The following is a 23475-nucleotide window of genomic DNA, read 5'->3' as shown; positions in this document are numbered from 1 at the left end:
TCATTGTGCTGCCCAAATTTACTCATTGTTATTCTTAGGGGGACTACATAGGATATCATTTCAAAATTTAAGATTTTTTTCACAGGTTGAATCATTCCTGATCCTACTTTCTAAAGGTGTTGGCTGTTGAGTTTCCTAGCTGCTTAGCATTAATAAGAATTTTTATTATGTTATTATTTATGTTACATGACTTTCAGTGAGAAAAGAACCATATAGTAATTGTCTGACAAATCTTTTTTAAAACTGAGATCTGAGTATTAACTTTTACTTCTATTGACTATTTAAGCTCATTGTGACGTTACTAAACAAGCATAACAAAGAATCTCACTCTTGTAGCATGGAAACAAAACTAAGCTTTCTCATGCCTAACCTACAACCATACGAAAACTACAGTTATATAACCTCTTAGTCCCAGCCTCTTCCCCTTCTCTCTTGTCTCTGTTTCTTTAGTTTTGATCACACAATCATGGCCTTTGGAGGTTTACAACATTAACACAGTGGAGAACATTTACTTACAGTCTCACCCCGCTGCCCTGGGTGCCCAGGCAAGCCATCTTTTCCAGGTGGCCCCTGAAATTGTAAAATACATAAATCAAAGCATTTCTTAGCCATCCTGAATTTTGAAAAAAGTATGCAATTAGCTGTAAGAATCTGTGATCTCTCTGTTTTTTCTAGGCTATTTTTCAGTACAGTTTAACTGCTCCTATATCAGCTAACTATGATTTTAAGAATATATTTTCCCTGTATCCCCCCTGACATGTGTTAGCAATTGCTTGGAGAGTGACTGTTAGGTTGTCAAACGCATGTGTGTTCAAAACTGACTTCTGTAAATTCAGAAATTATGGGAAGTCCCTATACCTCCCTTCCATTTTTCGTTGCTTACTTACTCAATTTACACAAAACCAAGCATTATAGGAGTATCTGATGAAATTTCAGGTTTTGGCATTGGAAATAAAAATAAAAAATGCATGGGTGTACTTACTCTACATGAGCAGAAACACACTCTTCCGGTTTTGGCTGGGGCCAAAGCTACTTTTCATAGTAGCTAGTATGGGGCTATGTTTTGGATTTGTGCTGAAAGCAGTGTTGATAATACAGGGATGTTTTCATTATTGCTGAGCAGCGCTTACACAAAGTTGAGGCCTTTTCTGCCTCTCACCCCACCCCACCAGCGAGTAGGCTGGGGGCGCACAGAAAGCTGGGAGGGGACACAGCTGGGACAGCTGACCCCAACTGACCTGAGGGATATTCCAGACCATATTATGTCACGCTCATGGGAAGGGGGGGACCTTCGGAGTTATGGTATTTGTCTTCCTAAGTAACTGTTACATGTGATGGAGCCCTGTTTTCCTGGAGATGGCTGACCTCCTGCCTGCCGATGGGAAGAGGTGAATGAATTCCTTGTTTTGCTTTGCTTGCATGTGCGGCTTTTGCTTTGCCTATTAAACTGTCTTTATCTCAACCCACGAGTTTTCTCACTTTTACTCTTCTGATTCTCTCCCCCATCCCACCAGGGGAGTAAGCAAGCAGCTGCATGGGGCTTAGTTGCTGGCTGGCATTAAACCATGACACTCACTAGAAAAGCAATATAACTAGTTCAGGCTGTAGCTCAAATGTGCCATTAATTATATACATTTCTGCTACTAATGAATGTCTCCTTCCTCTTCATTTTTTTCTCAACTAATCAACTGATATACATCAGAAAAGTAATATTTTGCCTAAACTCAGTCTGTCACCTGCATCAACATACTAGAAGATCTGCAGTTTAGTATATTATGCTGGGTGTCATATGAGCTGCACCAATGATCATTTTGAATATGTGAGTTCTTGCCTCAGCCTTAAACCTCAATAGTATATTTGTAATCTATACATAAACAATCCTTTAAATAAATCTTCAGATACTAACTTCAGAAACATTGTATGAAAAATAACATTCTTCTTGTCGTACATATTTAATTAAAAAGATACTTACTGGCGGTCCCTTTGGACCGGGGAATCCAACAGGTCCCTGAGGCCCTTGTGGTCCCTATAAAGGCAACCAAACACATAAAGTTTTACTCTAGCTGCCATGACACTGGATTGAAAAGTTTGCTTCAACTATAAAATATATGAACTCCGCAGATAACATGTGATTGTAAGTATAAAGTCTCAGCTCCACTGCCATAAATGTTGGTAGCAACAATACACATGCATAGACATTGGAGGGGATTTCCTGAAACCAGTACTGCCTGTGTAGGAATGCAGTAGGAAAAAAGAAAAACTACTTATATAAAGTATGTCTGCGTCTGACCCCTGAAACTGTGCATAATAAAGTAGGAATCAACTATGAGTAAGAATCATTGTTTTCTGTGTTGCATAAAACATGGTAATTAATTAATAGTCTGGTGATCTTTTTAACTTTGAGTCCAACATCCGTTTTTGGCCATTTTTACACTCTGAAAATATTTCAAGCCAGTACACCAGCACAAACTTCCAAATAGAACGAGCTTTCCAGAGTTACCGGGGACTAAACACAGCATTCTTGTATCATGAAAAATATCTGAGATAGCTGAAAAAACCCCATGATGCATGAACATTTTATTCATACAGTTTTGTATATACACACATATATGGAGATAGAAAATTTTCATGCAGCATGATTTTACCAATTTAAAGATGATTGAGTTAGTGCATTGTGTACGTATATGTACAAGTATATACATAGATATGTGTACATACATGTATGTCCACACACATCTATACACATAGATATTTATACAAAGTACTAGCTTACATGACTGTTTCTAAAGTTGTCACCAAACAAAACAGAGGCCAGCTTTTAAAATTTATTGCTGATATGCTGAAAGGGACTCTGTCTGCTTGTTAAAAGAATTTTTCCTGTTTAGTTTTTAGTGTGCAAGTCAAAGAGTAACAGCCTGAAAAACGTTATTTATTCTACATGGTCCTGCAGCAGAGCCATGTACCCTAGGCATATAGTGCCAGACTTTATCCTGTTCTACTTGGTATATGATGTTTGGTTTTGCTAAGACATCAGCTGTCAAAATATGTTAGGAACATTGGTTTGAAGTCTGATGCAGAAGACTTGAAGCAGGAGGCCACATCTCCCAAACTATGCTACCCTTTTGCTCCTCTGATAAAGCTCCAACTGTTTCTGAGTTCCATAGCCTCATTCATTAGAGCCCAGGCTCACTTCCGAGCGTTGCTGCCTCCTGCAGTACGTGAAGCAGTGTGCGAATGTAGCTGAGGGAGAGGATTCCTTGTGCCCAACCTAGAAGAATTTGCCCTTAAGTGAATCTTGTTCCAGGGTAGACCTTGATTATACTGTAATACTAAATCTCAGTAAACTAAGAACTGCTAGGTAAAGGAAGAAATCTTTATGATATTACTGCACTATTTGTCACTTTTATATTCCCTTCCAAAACAGGTGTACGGTTGTTTCTGAAACCTCCATAACACGCAAATATGTTCCATACGAGGGTTTGGAGTTTTTTATGCTGCTGTCTCTGTGAACAAATGACCTTTCCTCATTTGTTTCTGGGTATAACATAAAGCATAAAGTTTAAAAAAAAATGGAGGAGTTTTATAGAGGAAAAGTATTAAAATTGACTCCGACACTGTACAAAATGTATGAAAGAAATTGGTCCCTCTCAGGAATAGGGCTATAAGAGCACAACTCAAAATTTTACTGTTAGTTGCGCCTTCTTTCTCATAAATTCCCACTGTGCTTTGATCCACACATTTTGAGGCTTTTTAAGGAAAGAATAATTGCATTTTTTTTAATTCACAATATGGCTTGCAGATTTCAAGTGACTGGACTGATGGATTGTGTGAGAACAAGCACTAGAATACTAACAACATGTTATCAAAATTACATTTTCTTTTTTTTGTCATTAAATTTCATTTTAAAACAGGATTATTTTATGTTTATGTGTCTTGTACCTGAAATAGTCTCAGCGGAATAGAAATGACAGTTTTATTTTTTGGCTGAAATTCACCCCTATTGGGAAGCGAATAGATACCTCACACTTATATTACACAAGTGATATGAAATGTGGTGCTCTGCGATTCTTCATTTCTTTGCTCTAATCAGTTCTTTTCCAGGGATGCCTTCATCTTGGATTGATCTGCTCTTGTTTTCACAGCTTCTCTTCTTCATAACCTCTTGGAGCTGTCAGCAATCTCCTCCTTCAGAAGGCTCTGCTATTCACTTTCTAGTAGTCTGCCTCTGATGTTCCCCCTCAGTGTAAAACAACCTACAGTTCCTCTCTTGGACTATGCCTATGTCTTTACATCCAACATCCTAGTTAACTCATTCCTCTCTTGAATACAATTTCCCATCCCTGTGTCTCTCTCTTACTTCCCACATCATTCCTGTTTCACCCAAACTTTCAATTTATTCTAGCTGTCTATGTTCCATTTGGTACTTTGCCTTTTGCTTGATATAGAGGTACTTTCAACTCCTTACTGCAGCCTCCCATGGAATGTTGCCTTCCATATATTCTGTCTACAGTCTAGTCCTCCAGTCCTCAGCTTCCCTTCTGTTCTATCCTACTTATCCTCCTTACTGCAAGAACCACTGTCCTGCTCCAGTAACCAGTTGTCTTGGGCAGTTAAGTAATATTCTGCTTCAGGAATGAAAGTGCTAAAATTATGATTATGAAAATTTTTAGTAAACTAAAACTTTTGTTTCCTTTTTTTGTCATATGCCTCAATGGCTTTTGGTCAAAAAGAAAGGAATCCTTTTTTTAAGCGGGAAAATGTGACATTAGATGTGGAGGCATGTGCATTCCTTTAAGTATATATAGCAGACATGTTTATTAATACTCTACTTGCAACTGCTAAGGATAAACTAAACAAAATTAACCTTAATTGCTTTCTGCAAACACACAAATTGAAAATTTGAGATTTCTAGAACACACTCATGCCATGCTCCTGTTATCATTAGTTTTATGAATGTCCTTATCTCCAGTAATCACCTCAATCAAACCATGTGGTCTGATCCTATGGTCTTTTTCCTTTTTCAGTTTGCTTAGTCATTCTAGCAAAAACAGTTTGCTGTTGTTCTGCCAGTATTGTTACACCAAGTGTGCATGTATTCAGCAAGGAAATAGTGTAACAAAGTGATATTCTGGAACATGAGAAAATGCACAAGGAACTCCATCCTGGGGAATAAGACTTCTGGAGATCACTGGGACTTGGGGGTGGGTACTGGGAAAGGATTTATAGATTCTCTACATGAAACAGGTTAGCAGCTTAATGACATATGACTATGAAAGAAAAGTTTGTTCTTAAGCTTTGCAGAAATACTTTGGCAGAGAGCATGTCCACTTAAACTATCCGACTTGGTTTTCAAGTGCTGCTATTACAAATCTGATTTATTAATATTGTTTTTCTATATACTGCTGTGTAATGGGCTGACTGTACATTGGATTTGTATATTGATTGGTAATATAATAGCAAGCAGAAAATTTTATTTTAGCAAGCACAATAGGATTTATCAAGCATGCAAAAAGTAGGCTGAAGGAATTCTTAGCTGATCAGAACAAAAAAATCAGCTACTTCAACAAAGAGGTTTCTGGAGATGACTTGAGTGATTTGTATATCCCATAAACAAGTAGTACGCTGCAGTAAATGGGGCATTCTTAGGAGCATATGCTGGTAAGTACAACTGTAATTTGCATGGATGTATACAAAGTGCATGGATATAATACAAAGTGTGTATGTATTCTCTGTGTCCTATTTGCACAAAACTGAGCTACAGATGGAAGAAGCTTTCAGCAAACTTCAGCTACCCCATTCATAACTTTGTGAAAAGCATCATTGGAATTGAGGTTTTGTTAGTTATGGCTACTCTGGTCAAAGAAGGGCAAAGACACGGGAAGGAGAACTAAAAATAAAACCCTTCCACCTTCAAATCACACTCCTATATAGTGGGAAAAACAACATGTACATAAGTAGCTTTCACATACCCTTTCACCTGGTGGGCCAGGAGGACCGTCATTGCCTGCAGTACCCTAGAAAGGAAAGACAGTATGTTCAAAAATTAAACCTCTATTTTTTTTAAAAGAGAGAGCCTATCTATACAGTGTGCCTGACAATCACCTTTGGACCTGGTTTGCCCGTAGGACCTCTGGGACCTCTTGAGCCTCTTGGACCCTGTCAATTTAACACAGATGCACTTGAAGATAATTATTGGATATTATAATCAAATCAAAATAATTCTTCACAGTATAGTGGAGGCAATTAATATAGGACAGACTCTTAACTGCAAAGCAAAAGTACATACTGTTGGTCCTCGCTGTCCTCTGGGGCCTGGTTTTCCATGTAATCCCTGTAGAGAAAAGTTCACAGAAATCATCTTAGCAGACACTGTATTTGTGAGATAAAGGGTTTTTTTTAACTGAAGTGGGGGCAGAGTGCAGCTCCCTTAGGTTTAAATGTTATCTTTAAGTATCTGCTTTGCATTTCAATTTACAGAATCATGGTCCTTGATAAAATTGATTATCTTTCTGAGTTTACTGGGACTTGTAGCTAAATATGCTAAATTTGCCTCAGAGTCAAGATTATGTCATAGGCATTACAACATTTTAAACTACTTTAAAACAGTAGAGAAGATGCACACAACAAGCAGAGTCCCTCTGCAGTAGTTTAAAAGACTTGGAATAATTTCCAATGTAGTAATAGCCTTGAAGACAAAGATCCCAGGTTTGTGTGGACAGTTCCACAGGTTAATAGAGCAAAGAAAGGGCAAGCCTCTCTTTTTCGTAACAGAAATAGGGACTGTAATACCTACCAGGATTCTGCATACTTGCACAGAGATACAGAACTTGCCAGAATACCAGCCCTTAATTTTTTGCTTCAGTATATCTCCTAAATCATACTCAACAGTTTTCTTTCCTTAGGCTCGACATATACTAATATTAAATGTTCTGCATTCTAATGCAAAGAAGCTTAAATTCAAAAGAGTATTCTTCAGGTGGACAAAGGAACCTGAGAATGGTACTTTCTAATCTCTGAAGTAAACACAACAGCAACAGAAAATCAGCAGAGATGTTTCAGCATAAAACTTGCTTTTATTTGGAAGCAATTAAATGTATACACCTGTTTTCTTGTGGGGTTTTTTTTTTCATACTGATTTTATTTCACTTATCAAAATTAAAATTTTGTGCTGTTCTTAAAGAGCTGCATAGCTTGTGAACTCCTCAGGGACAAAGACTGTTTCTCCTAGTACCAGTGTGCGTGGTAGCATAATGATATCCCTTTAGGCAAGATTAAGAATAATACCTGATTCACAGTACAAAACCAGCAGTTGTTGTCTTATTGATGATCAGCATAATACTTAAGTATGCATGCAGTTTGATGGTATTAATTATGTGGTTAGTACCCAAGCTGAATTGAAAGCTTTATGAAGGCCTAAAAATGGATCAATATAATTAGATTTTCATAATTTTAAGTCTGCTTTTTAATGTTATCATTTTGCTTTTTTTTTTTTTAATCTGGTATCTTGATTAGCAGCCTTGTTTCATTTTTCCCAACAAGGACAAACTGAACATTGTTTTATTGCTTGTGTCTGTCCATAACAACATATTTTTATCTTAGCTAAGATAATACAAGAACAATTTAAATGATACATACGCAATTCAAATGCAATTTGATTTCATACATTTGATCTTAAAATCATGAATTTCTGCTTGTTTTCGTGCTGCAAATTAAAATGGATTCTTAAGAACCACGATATACATTACTTCAGTTTGACTTTAAGTTGCTACCATCTATGAATTCTGACTCATCCTCTTAATTTCATGATCTTTCTAACATGTTCTGCTATGTTCAAGAGAGCTTTAGGGACAACAGCACATTGACCTTCTTTCTAACCTGTATTTCATTTTTACAGTTTGAAGAATATGTGCAACAGATTTTCTCTCACCTGCTTCAAGTAAAGAAAGCAGCAAAAGCTGTCATTTTACATCTATTTTTTAATGTATGTAATAGTACCTGTTTTTCATCTTGTCTGGTGTATTGCACATTTTAAAAGCTCAGCCTATAAAAAGCTTATGGCAAATCAGAACACTTATGAAATGCAAGTTGGATTTCCTTGATGGTAAATTGCATAGTAGCAGGATAATTCACGGGATATAGGAAAATAATCCTTGCCAAGTCACTCAGCTATACTGTCAAAAAAGGTGCTTCAGCAAAGCTGATTTCTTGTTTCTTTTTCAAATATATAACTGTGGTAGCATAAGCAGTGAGAAAGTGTCCGAGTTCCTGTATATTTAGATTAATAACTTAAAGAACGAGAACTAGTGTCTCAGTATGTCCTGTTTTACATAACTGTAGAGGTTTATCTTAAATGTGAAAAGCCTGTTTTTATAGTTCTTTAGATAGTAGCTCGTATGTTTCAGTGACTTCCTATAGCACTGAGTTCCAAAAGTTAAAGTGTCATGCAAGCATGAATTATCATACCCTTGCACCCTTCTCTCCATTGGCACCTGGAAATCCTGGGAAACCAGTTGAGCCCTACATAAGAAATCAATGCAAATATCAGAAGATAACAATAGCAAAACAGTTGTATAGCCATCATTTAATTTATATGTAAAGCACACCTCCAAAGTCATGTACATTGTACATGTCAAACTTGCAAGTGTGACAGCTCTGGTGAATAGCTGTAAATTAACTTACCATAATGCCTCAAGTCCAGAATGCATTAAAAAATCAATGTATAGAATGGACATTATTTGTCATCTTATTAGACAATAAAGTATTCATTAAATCTGCACCATTTTTAACAGTAGGAAAGACATTATCAGTAACAGCCCACAAGAAATAACTGTATCAGAATGAAGAGGAATAAACAAGGCCTTGTTGCCTCACAGTATAATAAATCTTTTTCAAAATAACTTCATTCAAAAGAATTGTAAAGTGTTGCCACATCTAAATAGTGGCCCTCTATTTACTTTACTGAGCTGTAAATTACTTCAGGTGCTTTATTCACCGTAGGCTGACCACTGGCCAGTTTCATTTAACTGATACATGCAATTTGTACATGTGCTTATATGCTTATCTCGTAAGCAGAATTTATGGGCAGATTGATTCTATATATAGAAACTGCTTCCAGGCATTATTCCTGTTTCTCCTTTTTTCCCCGCTTTCCTCCTGCTAACTGCCCAGTCTAATCCAAACAGTACTATTTTCTTCTTTATTTATGGTATACAGGTCCAGAGGGACAGCAGACTTGTTACCTGCCAAGATGTTAATTTGTTATAATGGACTCGGGGTCAACGAGGTGATAGATTTGATAAAATACACTTTTAAGTGACTGGAGATGAAAATCAAAGCAGTGTTTGGGTTTGTCAGCCACTAAAACTACTGGTCAGACTCCCTGCAGTGATAATGCATCTATATCTGTGCAGCTTGCTATTAGTATTTTAGTGGCAAATAAAATGCATGTAACAAAAACTTAAAATGGAATTTCTTGGTGCTTGTCTTTGAAATGCCAATAAGTATTTTTTCCTTTTTCTCTTTTTTTTAACTTATGTTTTCCTCTCAATGAATCTTGTTTCACACAATCATTCTAATTAACCATTAATGACTTCAGGGCTGTACAACTTCACTGACACTAATTCTAATGAAAACCTGACTAATATTCACTGATGGGAGAAAAGTAAGAGATCTCCTCTACTCTCCGCTCCTTTCCTTTTCTTCACCAGTTATAACTTAAAATGTGAATAAAACTGTGAAAATTCTACTCTGTGAAGCCCAAGCATGTTCTTTATAATTAAAAGGCCAGAGGAAAAAAAAAACTCTAATGATAGGGCATTAATAGGCATGAGTTTGTTGTAAACATCTTATATATACAGTACTTTTTGCAATTGTGTTAATCAAGAGGGAGTGGACAGGAGAAAAAATATAGTGAAAATTATCAGATAATGGCAGTACTCTAAGAACAATTCTCAGAAGAAAAATAGTGAAAAGCAAGTAAGTGACAACAAAAAGAACAGTATGAACCTCCTTGACAACACTGGGACAAGATTTCTTATTTGCTTTACACTTTTAATGTTTTTCTGCTGCTTCTTTTGCTTTCTTCTTTATGTTAATTTGAACTGGACTGCAAAAAAGTTTCAAAGCAAGTCTCTAGTGAGCTGATGTATTGTAGCTCTTATTACTCTTCCTTGAAAGTTTGACTGACAAATTAGAAGACCAAACAGTGAAGTCAGCTTGAGAACTATTTTCAATTTTAACATTATAAAAATTTACTGTAATGAAATTCTTGATCAAGTCTTCCCTGAAAAAAGAATCAGTCAACTTTTATTTGAAGTGTTACATCATTTTTGTTCTTAGGACTGAATAATGCAAAATCTCTTTGATCTTAGACTTTTCAAAAGACAGTTCTAAGGGAGAACAAAGAGAGACTGAAATCTCAGGCATTTGAGTTAAGAACAGAAGGAAAAAACATGTCTCTCAAGGTGAATAGTTTTCATGAATACTTTCCATAGATGGTTTTGATATTTTTTACTAACACTGAGTGTTCAGTGAATAAATATTCTTCAGATCATTCATCTGACTAAAAAGGGCCAAAGTATAGGCCAGAGTCAGAAAAACACTTTGCTCAGCCAGCCAGGAAGTTGTATTTCTTCCAAAAAATCATCATTTCACATTTGAAAATAAAAATAGAACCCAAAGTAGAGCAAAGTTGAGGATTTTACTGCAGGTTGCTTGTTCAGTTGTGTAGAAGGGATTCTTTTACTTGTGATATTTCCCTAGATGAATCATCTTTGAGAAAGTCTGGAGATGCCATGTTTCCCTAATGGCTTCCTCTACACTGGGAAATGTCTGTAGAATTATGTTTTTATTCCATTTTTGCTTTCTTGCTAATCTCAGAAAAGACAGTTTGCAATTAAGTTAGTGTGCCCATTTCCTAAAGCTGTGTTAGGACGACCTTTTTAAAAATACGTTTCATAAAAATGTTTAAAAAATATAAGCCTTCACTTAACCCAGAAGCCACCTATATGGTTTTCTATTGCAATCAAAACATAAAAGATGGCTGAAGGATAGACATAGGCACATAAATCAACTAAGGGTTCGGTTTTGTCATGTTTGTCTTAACAGAAGCAAAAGGAAAACATGATGAAAAATGTAAATTATATGTTTCAAAGAAATATGGCTTATTCTATGGAAGAGGCAGTAATGACACAAATGGAATCCTTGTACCACACAGAAAATTCCCGTCACTATTAGCATCCATTTAGTGGTCAATATAGTGCTCATTCTCTTTTAAGCGTATCAGCAGTTCCTTCATTTTCAAATTGGTTAATGTATGCCAATCTGATGCTCGCACAAAAAACACAACTCATGAGAGGATGGCAAAGGTCGGAACGTAGTAAGTTAAGAAGAGGAAAGATAGTGCTCCTTAAAAAGCCTGCCTTAAGGATCCAACAGTTTTAAAGCTTCTACTTCAGAACATGATTGTCAAGAAAGAAAATGTGAAAAATGGCCCTTGCTATGATGCCTACACCCTGCTTCCCCAAACACGCAAATAAAATAATGGCCATCATTACTAATGTCAAAGTGCAAGATACACAGCTCATTTACAGCTCACCTTGGGACCTTGTCTTCCTGGATATCCTGGCAATCCGGGTACACCAAGCTTACCCTGCAATAAGGCGGCAGTGTTAAATTTTATTTCATCCTTCTTAGTGGTTCAGCAAACTTCTATAGAATATGTTTTTTCCACAATTTAGAGTGATGATACTTCATGGAATATAATATTAAATTAAATAAATTTCTCATTTTAACTATTAATCAGCAGTGGGCTTAGTTGCCTAAACATAAATAAAGATCACACTCCAATGAATGAGTTCAGCAAAGCCAATACCTCAAAGTCTTCCTTTTCCCCCATGTAGTGCTGTGTAGTGACGTGGGGCTGAGGTCATTAAACTATTAATACTCTCTTAAGAAATCAGAGTGTTAATAGGTTTAAGTGAGAAGAAATCCTTTTTAATTTATACTGTGTGATGGCTGCCTTGTTTCCAACAGATTTTTCATGAATAGGCATTTAAGAATCAACTTTTTTCCTGAATAGTTCTAAACTGTTTGAGACTATGATAAATCATACCCCACTGACTATTTGCTGACAATAGATTTGTCAACAAATATTACCACCTTGCTATGTTCAGAAAGAACAACAGCATGAGCAGTCTGATCAATACTGACATTAACCATTCCCAGAAATGAAATACAGTACCCTACCCAATTGAGTTGGTCTCTTCAGACTTCTAAAGGATGAGTGATGGTTTGCCATTTTCAAAGGCAAGGGAAAGCAGTTTCAGTCTTTGAAAGATGGGAACTCTGCGGAAGAATTAGCCTATTTGCCTATTCTAAACACCTTTCATGTTCCAGACTATCACATTTTGGAGAAGATCTCAATGGAAAAGATATGATTATACAATATAATATGGTACTGTGCAGTAGTATTAGTTAATGAAAAAGAGGAAGGAGAAACCTGTATGGGAAAGGGAATTTGCCAAAATAAACATGTCTATTCTTAAAAAATGCAGCACATGAATAAAGATGTTGTGTATTATCATATTCATGTAAGTGCATGTGTCTGGCTGAGAAATTATTAAAGAAGAATTCTTCTATTTATGTAAATAAATATAACACTGCCAGTTATGTGCCACACCGAAACAAGATGCACACATTGTAATTATGGAATTGTTTTGCAGAATGACTGCATCAAACTCTTGCCAAATTCACTGAAAGTTTTGTCCCTGATTTTATGATTAAGCAAGCCCAGTTGCCTAGGTTTTGAGTGTGGATACAGATGTTTTTTGATTATAAGCTCTTTTCTGATATGTTCCTCATTGTTTTGGCACCATACTTGGCGTTTTCTTTACTAAGCAAATCCAGCCCTAGACCTATGTGGGAAAGAAAGTTTTCTTATCATGTGATGAGTAAAATGCAGAGAATAGGAGACTACTCTGGTACTTTCATAACTGTGTAAGAGTAGTACCTTTGCATTAAATAAGTCATACAAATGACAAGGGAATAGGACATTGATAACTGGTCTTACAGACACTTCCCTAACATTGTGGGGAGATCAAGAGTTCACAAAGATTATTATGTCTTTGCGCTAAAATAAGTATCACAGGACCAATATCACAGAGTTCTCCTCTAACCCAATCCATTCTGGCCAAGTATCCACAGAATATCCACAGAAGATGTTTGACTTTCAATGGGCAAGAAAAGATATAAATATTTGTAGAAAAGGGAAAGATTTGGGTCTACAGTTCCAAGCCCAGCTAACAGTGTTATCAACACCAATGATTTTTTCAAATATCTTCTGATATTTAGGGCTTCAGATTCTGGACTTGTGAGACTGTGAGAGTCCCATATATGTCATAGTGAAGAAAAAATGCTTGAAAACATCATCCTATATTCAGATTGAGTAACTTGAATAAGAAAAGTTAAAAATAACTGAAATTCATATTTAAAAACTAACAACTATAAAGCAAAGTTTGATTTGTTTTTTTTTTACTTTGTTTTTTTGCTTAGGTTATACAGACTTGAGAGAGATGGACTATTTTGTAGATATCCTCAGTCAATCAATTATTCTGCAGATATCATGACAACAATACAAATTTTTGTAAGATTCCTTATATTTTTACATTTTTGTCAGGTCAGTGATACTGAAAACAACCATTGCCATGGAACATACAGTTGTCTGGAGAATGCAAATATATTGTAGGTGAAGATAATATGACCCCTATTATACCAGACTGTTTTGCTGATCTAGTTAAAACTGACTACAGTGGCTTTCTGGTGTCAACTCAGCTTGCATTCATATTGGATAAAAGTTCTGAGTTTGTTTTTTTATATGTTTTTTGATTCATGACCTAATGAATCAATTCAATGACCTAATAGCTGGTGAGACATCTTGCAAAATTGTGGAGAACATTAATTTATAAATAGTTCCCAATAGTTAAGTAAACCTGAAAATAAATCTTTTTTTGTAATGAGTGAACTGAGGTTTTGGATATATACTTTTCTAAGAGTTTATGAATGACATTAGGCTCAAATTCTAACCCTAACATCTTTCTGAACTTCTACTAATGACATACTTGCAAAAAGTAGCAACTTTTGATGAAAAGCGAGTTTGTTCCCAAGTTTGCTGAATGCATTTTTTTCTTCCTGGCAAAACTCTTAGCTGTGAACCTTGTTACGTTTTTAGTAGTAGCACATATTTATTAAGGTTCCAATGTATACCTTCAAAGACTGTATAAAGATAAGAAGACAGAATATTTAATCATGATGTCAGATGGGCAGTTGCTGGAAAATACTAACTGTTCCTATTTTAAAGACAGCGAAAGTGAGAAAGAAGTATAAAATGCACCTTCTGTCCAATTCTTTTCGAGACAGAACTAACATTAAAACCACAATTACAAAAAAAATTAAAGGGAAATATTTTCACTAGCATATTCTCGCTTTTGTGAAATAGAGTATACACATTTCTGAACCATCATTTTTGTTACATTTTATTTTATCATTCTTTCCCAGTTATCCAAAATGCCACTGCTGAAATCACCTTTCTTTTCTGATGCTCTCACCCACTGAAATATGGTACCCGCACATGCATCCCTCAGCCTCCTTTCCTCCTGTGTATCAATCTTAAGTGTTTTTTGTTGAGGTCAGGATTCTACAGAGATTTCTACTTAACTTTGTGCTTGTTGTCTCCTGTATTTCATACAGTCTTCCTTTTTTCAGTTCTTGCTTTTAACAGCCCCTTTCACTTTTGCCAATCCTATTTTGGATTTTTATTCAGGATATGTTTCCTATTTGAAACAATCATGTCAGAATTTGTCATGACTGTGAATATTAATTCACTCTGCAGAAGCACTGATGTACACTGTATGTAATTTGGGATAAGAATTTAGCTGCCTTATGTGCCAATGAAGTATTATAATGCCTTTTTGCATACTTACAAAATAATGATTCCAAATACTTATTCAAATGTGAACTCCAGTGGTCTACTGTAGTAGCGTCTCATAAAAGCTACTGTTAGGTAACTAAAGTTTTTGCAAATCTGGAGGATTGTTTTTTTGGTGATGAAGATCATGGACTCCACCTATGTTATGAGGCAATGACATGTTTATGTTGATATCTGGCTACTGACCTTTTCCCCAGCTGGACCAGCAGCACCTGGGTCCCCAGATGGACCTGCTCGACCTTTTGGTCCTTCTGGACCATCTTCTCCTCGTGGACCCGGCTGACCAACTTCTCCCTAAAATACACCACCTTATAAATATGGAACAATTGCCTTTAGGCATATATTAGAGAGACTACCTACAATTACTTGAAAATAATTTTTCAGTAAATGTAAACAGAGATTAGAATCAGAGAATAGTTTGGGTTGGAAGGGACCTTTAAATGTCATCTAGTCCAACCCTCCTGCAATGCAGAGGGACACTTGCAACTACATCGGATTTCTCAAAGCCCTCCCCAATTTCAATTAGGAAAATATCACTGCTTAAGTTCATCATATAAATGCAAATACATAAAAATTAGGCACTGAATATTACTTTCACAAGTGTAATAGTCCAGTTGCCTTGCCTGAAGACAGATGCATTTGAAAACTGTGTATCCTTATTTTTCCTTCCCTAAATTCTTTGAAGACACTTTGACAGTCCGAAGAAAGAAAAACATCTGTATTGAAGTACTTATGTGGATACCATCTTGGCAGTTATTTAAGTATACAGGCAGCAGATACAGGCCAGGAGCCTCTTGCGAGAAGTTATTTTAGAACCTCCGCAACACTTCCTATGAAAGGAATTAAGTGCCCATTGGGCTAAACAAACAATGTTTCGGCAGAGATTTGCAAGATGTTAGGTTGGAATGGAAGTATCTTTATCGCGGACAGATTAATTTTCCTCAGTCAAATACTGGAGATCTTGGAATCTGGAAAAGGAGATTCCCTAGGAAGAAGCTTACTGAAAAGGATATCCAAAACTGACATTCTCTTCCTCTTTATAACTGTGCCATTATTGATTCACAAGAACCAAATCTCTGGCTCAAATCTGTGCATGCACAGGGAATAGAAATAATTTAAGCTACTAGCTGTTATTTCATTTTTGGTTTAAATTTAGTTGTTCACTTTGTTACTTTCAAAATAATAACACTTAAACTTTTTAAGAACATAGCGGCTATGAATAGATGCTTACCCGGTCACCTTTAAGGCCCATGTCACCTTTAAATCCTGGAAAACCATCTTCACCCTAAAAAAGGCAGAAATGCATGTAGCAACTTTTAGCAATAAAGAGGATTTGTTTTTCTGCAGACAGAATAAGAAAATACATTCACTACAGATTAAAATAATTTGCATAGATCAAATGAGAACTTCAGACAGCAGAAAATCTAATATGGCTACTGCTATTTTAGAGAAAGTATATCAGTGCACTATACAAAATAATTGTTTAGTTTGAAAGTTCATAATAACAGCTGTTTAAAGCTGTTTAAAATCTGTTTAAAGACAGAGACAATATAATTCTTCTGGTTTTTTATGAATTATCTTGTAAAGTCCTTTCTTAATGCCTCAGCTTTTTTTCACTTTTTGATAAGGCCATCCATTCAATTAAATAAAAAATTAGTGGCAAATTATTCAGTGTTATTGTTATTGGTAGCAGAACCTCCCTTTTAATTAATTTTTCTTTTAAATTAGTGTCTTAATAGTATCATGAAAGGAATAAAAATATGGATGGCTGGTTGTGACATTTTAATTAAAAAAAAGAAGACATATTAATGCTCATAACCTAAAAGAAGAAATAGTAATTTCTATACAGTAGTTCAATGACTGGCAATACTCAGCCCTGCCTACTCTTACTGGCTGATGTGCTGAAAGAAAGTAGAAAAACCAATGGATATTAAGATTGAACCCATATACAGTGGCAAAACAAGTGCACATTACTGTTATTCCTAGTGAGAATTACTTATTTACTGTCTAGTAAATTCTGGCAGAGAATTTACTCCAAGCATTTTAATAGGTCTCCATGCTGGAGTATGAGAAAACAGTACTCAGACAAATTTCATTTACATCTGTATGAGTTAATTCAGATACAACAAATCTCCAGAGTTCAGTCAACTTGTTCACGACTTGGTCTAATATCACTGATCAGCTTTTGGTTCCCTCTTTCTTAATTTAAATCATCATACAACTACTGTTCCAATATCCGCACAACAAAGACTATTGACTGCATTTTTATCTGATGCTTAGTTATATCTTGGGAGGAAATGTCTTTGTGATGAATGACCACACAGTAAAATGTTTTACTATGACGCTGTTAGGTTTTTTTATATGCTAAAGCAATATTGCTGACTTAGAATCACAGAGAGTAATATTTGGACTGTCAATAAAGCCAGGAAAGAATGATACTGTGCTCCACATTACTGAAAAAAAACCCAAAAAAGGTTTTCTATTTCATCCTCACTTTGAAAACAAAGTTTGCATTTTGCACTCCTGGGCCCACAAAAGCCTTATCTCTTCTCCTTAAGCAGCAACTGAGACAGATTGCAAGGCTAAAGCCATTTTGACTCTGTTCAGAAGTAGTCATGCTGCATGCAACAAATAACCCTAGAAAGGGTGATACAAATAAATTTGCTGGTGAGGAGACATTAAAATTTAAAAAAAAGTAATCAAACAAGCAAATACAGTTTCTCAATAGTATGCGTTCATGTTAAAAAAGATGAGTGTCTGTTTCAGCTGGGATAGAGTTAATTTTCTGCCTAATAGCTGGTATAGTGCTGTGTTTTGGATTTAGTATGAGAATAATGTTAACAACACACTGATGTTTTCAGTTGTTGCTAAGTAGTTGTAGTGCTTATACTAAGTCAAGGACTTTTCACCTTCCCATGCTCTGCCAGCAGGAAGGGACACAAGGAGCTGGGAGGGGGTACAGCCAGGACAGCTGACCCAGGCTGGCCAAAGAGATACTCCCAGAAAATGTCATTCTCAGTATCGAAACTCGAGTTGGCCAGCGGCCGGGAATGGTTGCTGAGGGATGAGCTATCAATCACCAGGTGGTGAGCAATTGTTGCATGTGGATCACATGGTTTTGTATATCCTTTATCAGGTTTTATTGGTTTGTTGGGGTTTTTTTTCTTCCTTTGCTGTCCTATTAATCTGTTTTTATCTCAACCCATGATTTTTTTTCCAATTCTCTCCCCCATCCCACCTCGGGGTGGGGGGTGAGCGAGCAAGTGGCTGCATTGTGCTTAGTTGCTGGCTGGGGCTAAACCACAACGAGGTAACCCATTGTGATTAATTTTTAAAAATATACTAAAAAACATTCTAAAAGCAGGTTTCCCATGCTTTCTGGATGGTGAAACTAAGCTTTATATGGTCATCTTATATTGCATAAATTAAAATTTAAGGTGGTCTTTCTTAAAATTTAGAGAGAGGTGAAAAGAGTAGAGTTCAGAATGCATGGAAAAAAGCTTTAGCTGTAAAAGTTGCTCAGTTATGGCCATGGACAGTAATAATTATATGAGAAAACTTTGCAATATATCATCAAGGACTGATTACGTGCCAACTGCTGACCAAGAAGCTGCCAAATGAACTGAAACTCTTCTTCAGCTTTCACAGTGAGGTTTCAGCTATTGAGATCTACAAGAGGTTGATTTTATTCCATGTAGGAGGAGAGAGCTATTTCCTCTTCTGCTGTTAACAAAAATAAAATAGCTAAAGAGTTCTAGTCACATTTACTGGTCAGTACAGAGATGGACCTCCTCTGATATCCCTGGGACCCTTTCAGCTCTACAGAGGTTTTCCTGAATGATCAGTTTATTTATTTCTGTCTCTTACAGTGCTTTCCCCCATGTATTGGCATCTGAATAATTTCAGTAGAAAAGGCCTGTGTAACAGACCTTTAAAGCACTGTGAGGGCAATCACACAATCAGAGTGAAATATCTGTGTGACCTTTTGAGGTATTCAGTAGAGTTCAGTGTCTTACTGCAACTGTGAGATCAATTTTTAGGAACACAGAAATATTGTGGAGATTATGCTAATTAGTATTCATTGATACACACATATATATACACACATATGTTAAGCTTATTTATATGCGAGTCCTGTATTTTGTCCTAGCTGGATATTAATCATTCAATAAGGCACAATAAAATCTAGTTTTTTGAACCATCCAGTCTCCACAGGTATTAAACACACTGGTTTTCAGCTTAGTTTTAATGAGCAACTCTAAAATGAGACTCTAAATGCAACTCTAAAAAGCAACTCTAAATGCAGTCTAGACAAACTGTGGTTTAGGAAAGCCTGAAAATGTACAGCATCTCTTGGCATTTGAGCCTGAAAGACAGATCTCTAATGCTGAAATCAATTTTTTTTTGCAAAAGTGAGTCTTCTGCTTTAAAAATAGCTATAAATATATACACAGTAGCCACCAGAGTCACAAGGCTGAATTGGCCAGTGTGGTCAGGAGGTATGAGTGATGATGTTTGTTATCTGTCTCTCACTGCGAGTGCTGAGGAAAGTGGGAATTTAAACCAATACTGGCTTTGGTTTCAGCCACTGCAGACCATCAGAAGACAGTGGAGATCGTAGTAGTTGGTGTTTGCTCTTGTGAGAACTCTACATACAGAATTAATGATATCAGGGGGATGTGAAACCTTTCTTTATGTTCGTATATGTGCATCTGACTGGGGCTGTCCATCACTTTGGCAAAGCCAAAGGTCTGCGACAAAAATACCTAGAACCCAGAAAGCCATTGGAAGATGTACACAAAAAATACAAAATCTAACCTACAGCACTATCAAAAACAGATAAAATAATACTATTATCACCACAAATCTCTGTGATGCACAAGCTTCTCAGTATCCACTACAGTATCTATTAACGAGAGCAGGGATGTCTAATTCTCTGCTTAAGAACGCATTAGAGAGAAGTTACTTAAACTGGTGTGAACAGAATCCAAACCCATTCTAATAACTGAAGAGTTTACATGCAGTTTGTACCAGTGTAAATAATCATGGAGGTCACCAATTTATGAATTGGGCTTGGTATTTCCTTAGGGTAAGGCAAAAATAAACCCACTGCTGCAACAGACAACACACTGCAGTGAAGGACACAGAAGATGTTTCAGTGAAGTAACAAACACAGAAAAATGGAAAACAATTAAATGCAGTCAAATTTACCTTTTCACCTTTGGATCCCTTGAGACCACGGACACCATCAGCTCCCTAAAGAAAGAATATAAAGAATTACCCACATGCATATATTCAAAAAATGGTGGGGAGAGGAATCCAGTAATTAAATCTTACCTTTACACCACGAGGACCTGGATAGCCAATGGGACCCTGAGGACCTGGAGGCCCCTAAAATATATTAAAGAACCTTTGTTTGTACAGTACTTGGTTAGTAAGCAGTTCTCTTCTGAGTCTAAGTCTTGTTCTTTCACTATAATGCAGCAGTCTTGTTTGAGACATCAAAATAACACGGGGCTGCCTGCCACCAAGAAAAGTCATGGCATCATAAAGCACCCTTCAATGTCACTATAAAGCTATTAATAAAATTATGAACTTGGTTCTACTTGCGTATTTGTGAAACATCTATGCACAATATAAATTATGAAACATTGGCAATGTTTCATAAAAACATTGTGAAACAATGGCAATTGGAAAATGTAACAAACAAATAAACAAAAACAAACAAAAAGATGCCAATTAGAAACCAGTGGTGTCTTACTGGAGAAAATTTATATGTTAATTATGATGATGACACAAGTCAAAAGTAGACATCAAAATAATGATAATAAAAATCATGGTCTTTAAAAAAAAAAGAGATTCCAAACCTAAAAGCTAAAAGGCTCATGGTGCTATCAATACTGACTGGTGTCTGGATACTGTTGTTTACTGTTTGCTGAGCATTTTAAAGATGCTTAATTTTGACACTATGCAATCCTCTAGCAGTGTCTAAAGAAACTGAGTTCAGTAACTAGTCAAAGCACAGAAGCCTGGAAACATACATATCTCTGTCTGAGGCTGAGCTGCTTTGTTGAGTCTCTGATGTCTGAGATGGACAGAAAACAAAGTCTTTCCCTGATAGAGGCCATTGATAAGGTCTTTTTCCCCTTTCCAACTGTGACTTTTCACAAAACCTTTAGACTGTTAACATCTCTGAGAAATAAAATTTTCTATCAAATTTGGAAGAAATTGATCAGTAAATTCAAAAGGCATAAGGAACAACTGACAGGTTATTGTACCTGTACCTTCAAAACATAAATGCTCTGTGTAAGCTATATTTTTTTAAGAAAATAGGATAAAATTTAGGATAAAATCTACAATACAGGATAAAATCTACAAGCCTCCAACAGGTAACAACATTTTGGACAAATAGTAATATGCTGGTGTCAGTGGAATTGTACTTTCTGAAATGTCCTATTTCATTCACTCATTCATCCATCCTATTTATCCAGAATATAACCTTTTAGTATTGCCACTGAAATCAGTACTGCAACTGAAACTGATTTCAGGTGCTATGAAGGGCATAAATATATATATTTTATATATATATTATATATACATATATTATACTCTGCATAAATAAGGTCAATATTGAGCAAGCAGAATGCTTTAAAGAGCCCCAAGAGCCTTCAGTGCTTCGTAAAGAAATAAAGAAATTACTTTTCACTGTTACTTGAAGGTGACCTAAAAAATACAATGAGTATGAATGCATTTCTAAATCTTAAAAAACAAGCTTCTGAAGAACCCTAGTGGGTAATCCATATAATGGAACTGTAACCTCAAAACTATTTGCAAATTATCTATATGAAATGTATGCAACTTTTATTGATTGCCATTCTGTGAACTCCACAATCAGTTTTACTTTAAAAGAGTAATTTCTGTACTATTTAGAATCTTTATAATATTTAGGATATAATAAATACGCTTGTCTGCACACAGATGCTTTGAAAGTGTTGTGAGTTTTCGATTATCTTCCTAAATAGTTCTTGGAGCAACAAATGTGTCATAAAGCTGAAAAACTGCTAAAGGTTTTCTTGAAAGCTATGTAAATAAATTGAAAAGTTTTAGAACTCACCAATGCACCTTTATCTCCAGACTGACCCTCTTTGCCAGGATGACCCTGATTTAAGAAAAATGTATCTGATTTGGAAAATACTCATTTTTCAGTAGTGACATTTTATTATAAAAACCATATTTATTTAAGCACTTGAATTTCAGGTCACTAAATCACACTTCTTCTGTATTAGAACACACACACACACAAAATATTGAGGAAAGATTTTCCTTTCAATACCGATTTACAGAACAAAGGAAAAGATGGACAATAGTTATGTTAATGCCAATGTTTTTTAAAATGTCCCGATCACCCCTTCTGTTTAGTTAATGTTTCAGCAGTAAGAGGTTTTTAATGAAAGACACTCTCAAATTTGATTTTGAAACAAGCAGAGTGATTAATATTACAGCATGAAGACATCCTTAAGTTATCTAAAAGATTATGGAATTTATTGCAGAAGCCAACAGAAGGCTGATCTAGTTTTAGACATTCTATGCCTTTGTTTTAAACTGTGACTTGCTTTTAAAACAAAATATTTATGTCTTAGTCTTTGTTCTATATCACTGACGTTAATACTATAGCACTCAAAACATTAACCTATCCATTGTTTTTCTTTCTCACAAAATTTACACTATAATGCTGCAAAAATTTAAAGGCAAATTAATGAAACTAAGGGTTAATAGAAGATTCTTGTTTACGAGAATCAGCCAGGAGAATCCTTTTTCTATTGATGTTCATCAGTCTTATTAGAGGAGCATAGTAAATCTCTAGCTTTGCCAAGCATGTAGTCCCACATAACATGTAGCCAGTACTAAAACCATTCATGCTTTGGTGTCATTGACATCCCAAAATATTTTCAGTATGTCAAATATGATATGACTTTGATATGGCTATTAAACAAACCCCTGGGTCATATATTCAATTTTATATTCAATGTTCTTTATTAAAAGAATTATTAAAATAAAAAGTATTTGATACTTGCTTACCAGGGATTGTTAATTTTTCTTTAAAGAGTTTGTCTTACTAACAGTGAATATTTGCTATCAGTTTTTTAAAACGTACATATGCCAGTTGTTAAATTCTAATCTCCAAGAATATGCTTTCTTCTGTACAAAATTTTAAATCTCCATCCAGTACCAGAGTTCTCTATAACATTAAATGACTTTAAAAACGCTGCTATTAAAGAGCATATTTGTATCCCTTAAGATTGCCATTAATTCCAGTACAATATACCACTTTTAACAATGTCTCGCCTTCAAAATCAAGGACATTTCCTCACATAGAAGTAAAATGAAGTAGCATAGCAAGAATTTTCCTGATCTCCTGAAAAAATCCTCTTGAGCTTTCACTTGACCTTAACACAGATATCATAGGAGCAGTTACAAAGCTTATTGCCTTC

At 35.7% G+C, this 23475-nt stretch overlaps 1 protein-coding gene across 4 annotated transcripts in view; it reads right to left on the bottom strand.

The window, feature by feature from the left end:
- The window catches only part of COL11A1 (collagen type XI alpha 1 chain), a gene marked incomplete at its 5' end in the record, with an annotated part of 160097 nt that overhangs the window by 56080 nt on the left and 80542 nt on the right, over nt 1–23475 (bottom strand). For all 4 annotated transcript variants that reach the window (XM_082002896.1, XM_082002898.1, XM_082002897.1 and 1 more), the window contains 12 exons: nt 517–570; nt 1973–2026; nt 5970–6014; nt 6103–6156; nt 6287–6331; nt 8464–8517; nt 11597–11650; nt 15170–15277; nt 16215–16268; nt 20195–20239; nt 20321–20374; nt 22098–22142. In XM_082002896.1, the coding sequence (XP_081859022.1) occupies nt 517–570; nt 1973–2026; nt 5970–6014; nt 6103–6156; nt 6287–6331; nt 8464–8517; nt 11597–11650; nt 15170–15277; nt 16215–16268; nt 20195–20239; nt 20321–20374; nt 22098–22142 (666 nt within the window). The remainder of the gene's footprint in view (nt 1–516; nt 571–1972; nt 2027–5969; nt 6015–6102; nt 6157–6286; nt 6332–8463; nt 8518–11596; nt 11651–15169; nt 15278–16214; nt 16269–20194; nt 20240–20320; nt 20375–22097; nt 22143–23475) is intronic.

The sequence above is a fragment of the Phaethon aethereus genome, assembly GCF_964289735.1.
Source record: "Phaethon aethereus genome assembly, chromosome: 8".
Taxonomy (NCBI): Eukaryota; Metazoa; Chordata; class Aves; order Phaethontiformes; family Phaethontidae; genus Phaethon; species Phaethon aethereus.
Note: the sequence above shows the minus strand (reverse complement) of the source record. Positions and strands in the feature narration are given on the sequence as shown.